This window comes from Typopeltis vanoorti, chromosome 8, assembly GCF_054136105.1.
Source record: "Typopeltis vanoorti isolate ZY-2024b chromosome 8, IOZ_Tvanoo_1.0, whole genome shotgun sequence".
Taxonomy (NCBI): domain Eukaryota; kingdom Metazoa; phylum Arthropoda; class Arachnida; order Uropygi; family Thelyphonidae; genus Typopeltis; species Typopeltis vanoorti.
Genome location: NC_143556.1, coordinates 45,324,200 through 45,333,709, shown reverse-complemented (window position 1 = coordinate 45,333,709; position 9,510 = coordinate 45,324,200). Strand labels below are relative to the sequence as shown.

The 9,510-nt window shown below is 35.5% G+C and overlaps 1 protein-coding gene across 1 annotated transcript; it reads right to left on the bottom strand.

Annotated features, from left to right (window-relative positions):
• Positions 1 to 8,809: 8,809 nt before the first annotated feature.
• LOC150103961 (zinc finger BED domain-containing protein 5-like) lies at positions 8,810 to 9,220 on the bottom strand. The gene has a single exon (XM_090397106.1). The coding sequence runs from the start codon at positions 9,218 to 9,220 to the stop codon at positions 8,810 to 8,812; it is 411 nt and encodes a 136-aa protein (XP_090253232.1).
• Between the last annotated feature and the right edge of the window lie 290 nt (positions 9,221 to 9,510).

Below are 9,510 nucleotides of genomic sequence, written 5' to 3'. Positions count from 1 at the left end.
TTTATGGGGAATGTTTGTGAAGAGGGAGACAATGTCGAAGCTGATTAACAAGTCAGTTTTTGATAGTTGAATGTCTTTAATTTTTGTGTGAAACTCAGTAGAATTTTTGATTGAAGAGACTGAGTAGCCTATGTGAGGGCAGAGAAGGTTAGATAAGAATCTTGATAACTTGTAAGTTGGACAGCTGATACAGTCTACGACGGTCTAAGTGGAACATTAGTTTTGTGTAGCTTAGGTAAGCCATAAATTCTAGGAGGTCTTGCATGGTATATCTTAAGTTTTTTGATTGTTTCTTCATCTAAGGAGGAAGTTTCATTAAGTAGTTTATTTAATTTTCTGAGTTGACATTTCGTAGGATCATAATCCAATTTTGCATAGGTATTACGATCTCGAAGAAGTAAATTCATTTTTCGGTCATATGAATTGGTATCAAGAACCACAGTGGTATTTCCTTTATCAGCTCTAGTAATGATTATGTTTTTATTACGTTTTAAGGAAATAATAGCTTTCAATTCTGATGGTGGGATATTTAATTCTGAAGGTTTGGCATTGTATCACTTTAGCTACTTCAAATCGAAGTCTGTTGGCTTCAATACTGGAGAGATGGTTGACGTCTCTTTCTATATTATGTATGAAGTCTAAATATGGGAAACACTTTGGTGAAATCTCAAATTTATGGCCTCTTGCTAGAACGCTTAATTCATCTTTTGTTAGTGGACGTGTTTTTCCGACCCATTTTTTCGTTGGTAATTTGTTAGTGATCTTTTTTGATCGATTTAATAGATTAAGGTATTTAATATGTAGAGCACTATTGCTTTTATCAAAAGCTTTTTTTCCCGAATTCTTTAAGACAGTTATAATTAATTGTAGCCATTCTTGATTTAACGTATTTGATAAGTCTGTTTCTAGTTCTGTAATATTTAAATTGTTGGTTGCTAATTCATGCTTAGACACTCGTAACTGATTGAGTAGTAAGGAATGACTTGCTTTTTGATAGATTTTATGGGCACCTGGAGATTTGATGACTTCTTTCAGTTTTGCAAATGTTGGAATAAGATTATCGCGTCTGCACTTTTTTAAAAAAGATATTCTAGCTCGTAGCTTACCCTACTTTCGCAAGCCTACATTCACAATTCTTCTGCTCATCATCCATCTCAGAAATCTGGCATTATTAAATCACTAGTTTCCAGAGCATACAAATTCTTCTCCTCTGAAGAATCTTTAAACCAGGAATTAGAAGTAATCAAAAATACAGCCATCCTAAATGGATATAATCCTAAAACAACTCAAAAAATCATCAGTCACTTCTCCACACATCAAACCAGGCAGGAAGAAGTCCATAGGATTCCCATACCTTACGTTAAAGGCATCTCCAAACATCTTTCTAAAATTATGAAGAAATACAATTTTGCCACTACTTACAAACCTATCAACCAAATTTACAACTTGTTACCGTCTCCTAAGGACAATCTCTCACCTTTGATGTTGCCTGGCATTTATGAGATTTCATGCTCATGCAAATTGTCTTACTTTGGACAGACAGGTAGGTCTGTTCAGAAACGCATCTCGGAACATCAAGACCACATTCGTCTTTTCAAACCGCAGAAAATCTGGCCTCTCTCAACACGGAATTGAAAATCCAAACCATAGGATCCATTGGGAAAAGTCTAAACTTTTACATAGATCTTTATATAAACAAGAACGTTTATACAAAGAAAGTTCTGAAGCTCTACTACACAGACCAAACTTAAACCGCAACGACGTTCTTACTATTCCTAAAGTATGGGAAATTGTCATACAAAATTGTGTGAAATAATTTTTTTTTTTACTTCTGTAGCACGTTACACACGTTTAATGAGATTCTATTGTAATCATGCGCTCTAACTGTATGTTATTCCTATTATTGTTTTAAACTACTGTATTGATGATGTCCTAAGATACTTAGGATGAAATATTTACAATTAAATAATTTTCACTGTGGTTAATATGTGTGTTTCTTTTAATTATGATCGCACCACAGGTTTTGTTATTTAAAAAAAAATAAAAATAAAATTAGTTAACTTTTATGCCAGTGTAATATACAGGTGTGAATTATGCTGTGCAATATCAGAATAGAGGCAAATGCTACAGTGACTAAATGAATGAATCCAAAATGTATAATAAGGCTGTGGAGGAGTAAGCAAGTATTTAGGCTTAGTTGCTGGTTTATATTCATGCTGCACTTTAATGGAATAATTTACAGCACAAAGAGAAATAATTAAACAGATTTAATCGATTTCAATATTTCATCTCCATCAAAGAGACATCACCAGGAATACAATGTTAAAATTGTAATAAGTGAAAGAAATGAGGAGAATAAATAAAGACAAGTCCTATGAGGGGCACCCTCCTGCTGTTGACTAGCCTTAGATGTTGGGCAGGAGACTAAGAATTAAGTTTCCCAAATTTTGGGAAGTTTAATGCAACCATATTTATTAAAATTAGGCTGGTTTTTTAAGTCTGCTGCAGATTCTTAAGAGTCTTTACAGTTTTTATTTGCCATGATTGAGCATGGTGGTTTTCTTGCATCTGATTCTGTGCAAGGTATGATCTGCTTGATGTCATTGATCGTGGTTGTGGCGTTAGATGTATTTTTTGTGTTCTTCTATGTGAACGTTAGTAGATCTCCCTCTGACCATAATATGATAATTTACAAGAACAAGGAACCTTATAAACACCTGGAATAGAAAGTGGAAGGAATCAGATCCTTAGGAGAAGGGAAGACAGCTTCAAATGAAGTTTGAAAGCAGTGCAGAGATTGTATTTCTCAAAGTTCTGACTATTTTATTCTGAAGTATTTTTGTGCGTATTATTATTTTAATGTATTGACTGAGGTGAAATATTGAAATCAATTAAACCTTTACTTATTTCTCTTTGTGCTGTAAATTATTCCATTCATGTGCAACACAAAGGCTATGGAGGTTGGATGACATATCACCACATATTATTAATGGATATGCAAAAAGTTGACTGTATGTCTGACCTGGTTGTTAATGAATTGCAATAAGAATACCAAAAGAGTTAAGAGTTGCACTGATCAAACGAGTTAAGACAGACATTTTCCATTGTAGATCAGTATGTGTACTTGCAGTTGTGGTTAAGGTATTGGAGAGATTAGGAATTGAATACAGAAGTGAGTTGATAGATATATATAGGGTTCTCTATAATAATCAGTGCTTTAAAAAAAAGGATGGGTTTTACTTTAGCAGCTTATTTGCGTTTTTATGAAAAAAACAATATGAATAAGGGGAGGGCTCATACGTGGTGGTGTTCTTGGAGTTTATGGTGTATTTGATGTACATGTAGGTGTGGATAAGAGATTAGTTGTCTGAGTAAATATCAGCAAGTTGTGTATTGAGATGAAGCATGTCACAAAGGGGAAAGATTACCAGTGTCATGATTCTGAATTTTGTTCTTGAGTTGCTAGTGTTCAGTTTATTTGTTAATAATATTTCATGTGAATTGAATGGAAATATTTACTAACTTGCTGATGATGCAAAGTTAGTTGAGAGTTTTATGATGATAATGATGTCAAGTTCCTGCAGGAAAATTTAAATGGACTTTTAACTTTCACAAATGAGTGATTTTGCCTAAACATAAATAAGTGCAAAGTATTGCACTTCGGAATACGTAAGTGAAGGCCTGTGTACCCCATAGAAGTCTGAATTTCAGAGGACACATTATTGTTGTTGTTGTGAGGACTACATTGCTACAATGATATGGAGCATACTCAGGTGGAATGTGGAAATATGCACGTTTGGTCATCTGTCTTTTATTGGGATAGGGAATAGTCCAAAGATGGACCAAGGCAATATTAGGTTTATGGGGAAGAATGAGAGGCCATCCCCTGGAAATTATGTAATGTGGTTATGAAGAAGGTGAGAAGTAGATTTTTTTATGGGGAGTAAACAGTGTTGAATGGCATGTTAATATAGTTTAAGGTTAGTAATAATAAGGTTCAGTTGACCGTTTAGTGCCGCTAGGGGCACTCGTGGTGTGTAGTGTTTGTTGAGAGCTCCTGATAAGATGAGTGTTATTTTTCAGTTATCATTGATAATTTTGCTTGAATATTACGTAGTTTTGTTTGCTTTTCGTATCTTAGTGTGTCTGTTTGTGTATTATTTCAATTATTAATTTGATAAGTTACGATAGAAGCGTACACATGGCTCCAGTAAGAAGGAAAATAATGGTGGCCAGTAATAATGGTTTGCCATCTTTGTTCGAAAATTGTAACATAGAGGAGATTATTCAATGTACTATTTGTGAGATGTATGCTTTGCGGAGAGCGGTTGGAGTCTTGTTAGATGATGATAGTGGAGTGAATGTGTGCAGAAAATGTAAGGAAAATGAGGAATTAAAGTGTGTTTTAGGTCGTGAGTGTGTGATTAGTTTTGTTGAATGTCAAAATGTAGAAAATAGCGATATGATAAGAAATTGCGAGGTTGTACCAGAGAGCTGTGAGGGCAGCGTTGAAAGGGAGAATGAATGTAATAATACAGAGCAAATGAATGGTTCAACAGATAATAAAAAAGATGAGATAGATGTAATGAGTGAGATCGCATGGTTGAGCAGAGCGATACATAGGGCATAGCGGCAGCTGGAGCGTATGCACATATGTCTACCGAGTGTACCAGTCAATAAAAAAAAGTATGATAAGAAAAATAAGAGTATGATTGTGAATGTAAGCAAAATGAAGGAGCAAGTGCTGTATGGAGATTCATTAGTACGAGGTGTGATAGTTGAGAGTTTGACTAAATCGTTCCAACCTGGTGCAACCATTAAAGGCGTGAGTCCATTAGGGAGCAAAAGCAAAGAGTGAAAGAAATGATAGTGGTGGCAGCTACAAATGATTTGAAAGGAGATAAAATGGATACGATAAAGGACCTGAAGGAATTGTTTGAGATATAAAAGAGAAGAGTGAGAGAGTTAGGATGGTTAGTCTCTTGCCACGGTATGACAGTGAAGAGTTTAGGAGAAGGGCCATAATTGCTAATGACTTTATGCGGGGGTTATGCAGGGTGAGTGGTGTGGAATTTGTGGACGTGTGGAGCGAGTTCGATGAGCGAAAGGATCTATATAAGATGGATGGTTTGCATTTGAATTGATTTGGTGTAAGGAGACTTGAAAAAGTGTTGTTGAATGAAGTGGATTTGCAGAATCAGGGAAACTATATTTATTAAGGAGGGTGGGGGCAAGTAGATATACTGACCTTAGGGAGGCAGTTGAGTGTATGAATGAGTATAATATGCCCAAGCGAATAAGATGGACAACAAATCAGAATGGGATAGTTAGTATAAGGCTTCAAGGTAGGGATGGGATTAGTGGCCATCTGCAATTCCTCCTTCTTGTTCCTAGTATTAGGAACAAGAAGGAGGAATTTTTGGCCTTGATTGGCACTTCCAGACCACAGGTTATTGGCATTAGTGAAACATGGCTGACTGAAGATGATATGGTTAGTGGGATTGAATGTGAGAGAGTATGGTGTGTTCAGGAGTGACAGGGAGAATAAAATGGGGGAGGAGTATTATTGATGATAGCCGATGAGCTGCAGCCAAATAGAATAGAAGTTGAATTGCAGGATAGAGAAAAGAGCACATTTGAGGCCATTTGGTGTGAGTTGAGGCTAGCAGAACAAAATATGCAATTGGGTGCTGCTGTAGACCAGGTGATGGAATAGATGGTGGAGATAGTATGCATAAGCAAATAGAAGAAATGAGTGGAAGGAGGGTAATTATTATGGGAGATAATAATAATAACTAATAATAATATATTATTATTATTATTCAGGCCTCCATGGAGTCAAAAGACTCATCCCGTGAGGTCCTTCCTAAGAAACACAAAGTCTATCAAGATTCATCATGGGAGGTCCCTCCTAGGAAATACATCTATTATACCACTCCTTAAACTCATTGACTGTTCTTGCTCTCACAACTCTATCAGACAATGCATTCCACGGTTCAACCACCCTCCATGCAAAGAAACCACTCCTCATCCTCTTGTTCACAGTTTCCTTTCGTAACTTCCAGGGATGACCCCTTGTCATCACTTCTTCCCGCTGTTCCACCAAGTGAAAGAATTTCCCAACGCCCACCCTGTAACTGCCTCTCAACAGTTTAAAAGTTTCAATCGTATCACCTTTCTTTTTTCTATCCACCAAACTCTGCAATCCACATGTCTGCAGCCGATCCTTAACTAACATTGTGCAGTCCTGAAACCGTCTTTGTTATCTGCCTTTGTACTCTTTCCACAGTTAATTTATCCCCTTCAAATCCTGGGGACCAAATCTGAGAACAATAGTCTAAGTGTGGTCTTTTATCTCTGCAGCTCAGCGTCCTTCTCATTATTGCAGCAATCCTCTGTGTAATAAGTCCAGTATAGCTACTCCAATAGAGTATGCAGCATCCCATCGATATGTCCCAAACCTCAAGACCTTACATTTTTCTGCATTAAACCGACACCCCATTCATTTGCCCATCTGTCGAGCTTATTCAAATCCTCTTGCAGGACTACCACATCTGCACTATTCATGTGTTAATCCATCAAATGCTTTTGCAGAGTCTAAGAATATCATTGCATATTCTCCCTTATCTAACACACTTGTCACTTTATCATAAAATGCAAGTAAATTGCTAAAATAGAATATAATCTACACTCAAGTCTGTTTGCCTTCCTGCTGAATGTATTTACACAGTTCATATCTTTGTTCCTTGATGACCAAATTGAAATGTTAGCCTAATAGTTAATTAATTAACTTTATTCAGTTATTAATTATCCCTAGCATCTGTGTTTTTTCTCTAAACACAACATGCATGAATTATCTATATACAAGTAACCTAACCATGAAGTTATGTGCAATCTTTTATTTTCTTTGGGTAAAAGATAAAAAATATATATGTATAATTTCTTGCCAAGTGCAATTTACTTTCTGATCCAGTAGTGGGGGGGGGGGGAAACACACACGCAGGCATTCCACACACACACACACACACTTATTCAACAGCTTAGGAACCAGAGCACTGGTGAAAAGCAGAACCTAAACTTTATTTAGCTTGCAAATGCATTTTGGCCATCGAAAAATGTAAATAACACACTAGGATATACAAAAAGTACAGTAAAATAAATTTATTATGCACTAGCATAGAGTTTTTAATTTTCTGTAACACCGGCTTTATTCTTAATAATTGTACTAACTGTTCTGTGAGGTACACCTAGCTTGTGGCCTGTATCAGTTATGCATATGTCTCCCTCACTAAATTTGATTAGTTCTAGTTTTTCTTACAAATTAAGAAGTTTATGGCTTCTTTTAATTTATTACTATGCTTAGGTGTCATTATAATCACAAATATAAGTATGAATACTGTATTAATTATAAGCACAAATATAAGAGACACACACAATGCACAATTTCTAAGAGATGCACCACACATACACAATTTCTATAAGCACACTGAATGTGAGTCAATTGAGAGAAAATGCACATGGAAAGTTGGTGAAAGAATGGAACAGTAGGATCGATATATATAGCAGTAATAGTGTGTAATACTAGGTTCTCCCATCTGCTTGGTCTATAAAAGCAAAGTACAGTGAAAATATGCAAGTAATAAAAAAAGGCCACATAGGTGCTAACTGTTGTAATTTAATGCATGTTCAGAAAAATGCATATGGAATGTCTCATTTTACTGATGTGCTTATGAATTCATATTGTTGCAAACAACTTCATAAATTAGTTTTAAATACTTCATTTTCAGACAAAAATTAATACAAAACTATTAAAATATTTTTATTTTGAATAGTTTTACCCAGGGGTTCTCAACCTTTTCCAGTAGCATACCACTATATTTAATTCAGGATATTAGATGTACCAGTAAGCAAATTTATTCTGGAAAAGCTTGATTTGTTGGTCCCAGGGGCAAAAATAAGCATTTCTCTACAATACTAGTGATTTATTTAGTTATTTATTATTTTATTCAGATATTTATTGGAGAATCAGATAATCTTTGAATCTATTCAATGGATTGTTCTGTAAAATGTTCAATTTTTAAAAATTAAAATAATGAGTGAATACATAAACAAATTTTGACAAACACATATTCTTGATAATGGTACTCCAGTTCTCAAATAAACTTACAATCAGTACAAGCTATAAATGTAACATATTTTTAATTACAGAACTCGTATTCTTGTTTCAGTGTGAAGGTTGTGCTTGTTTAGCAAAACACAGCTTCGTAATGTCTGATTTCAATTGACTTAATTTGATTCTTAAATCGGGTTGAACATTCAACTTATTCCTGTACTTGTTTTTGATATAAATGAGAGAATAAAACCCACATTCACAAAGGTAAGTAGTTGCAAACACCAACAGAAATTTTACAGCTTTTTCTGAGATCATTGGATATTCATTTCTTCTTGCCAACCAGAAGTCTGTTAAATCCATCTTGATCGTTTGCCTGAGACTTCTGTCGCAGGAAAGCTTGATCAGTTCATCTTTTTCAGGAGTTAACATTTCTGGTAAGGTGTCATCAATTCTGAAGCCAGGTTTTCAGGGAAGTATTCCTTGAAATCTGTGATTAGACTCCCAAGATGCTTCTTTATATTCACTGCCAGTTCACCATGAAGAATTTCATTCTTAGTTAAGAAAGCATCCAACAATAGAAAGGAACACGTGTTTCCAGTATCGATTTCTTTAATTATGAAGCCAAGTTTTTCCTAAGAGTTGCAGCTTTATCCTGTACCAAGAATAAGGAAGTACATGCACCCTGCAAGCTCGCGTTCAGCTGGTTGAGGTGGCAAAATAAATCTGCCAGGCAAGCCACAGTTCATCAGTATAATAGTCTGAGGATTTGTCAGAGAGAAAAATCTGCACTTCTGAATGAAGTTCAAACAGGCGGCTGAATACATTTCCCCTCGACAGCCGCCTAACTTTGGTGTGAAGTAAAAGAGAATCATGTTCGGCACTCATTTCATTGCACAAAATGGAAAATAGTTGTGAATTCATAGCTCTGGACTTAATGAAGTTAACAATTCTCACACTTTCATTCGAAACTCTCTTCAGAGCAACAGGCATATTTCTTGCAGCTAAAGCCTCACGATGAATGCTACAATGTACAAATTTTGCTTGTGGAGCTACTTCTTTAATTTTTGCAACAACGGCACTGTGTTTCCCATTTTGCACGTGCTCCATCAGAACAAACACCAACACATTTATTCCATTCTATATCATTCATTTTCATAAATTGGTCTAATTTTGAAAATATTTCATTTGAGGTTGTTCGAGCAGGCAGTGGTTCACAAAACAAGAACCGTTCCTTCACTGTTTTACCATCTATAAATCTTATATACGTAAGAAGATGGGGCCATACTGGTAACGTCAGTAGTTTCATCCAATTGTATGGGAAAATATTTACTAGCCTGAACTTTTTCTATTAACTGCTCCTTAACATTTGAAGACAAATCTGAAATTCTTCGTGATAC

Coding starts and splice junctions, on each gene's coding strand:
- LOC150103961 (XM_090397106.1), bottom strand. CDS start 9,220: ATGGAGCACGTGCAAAATGGGAAACACAGTGCCGTTGTTGCAAAAATT.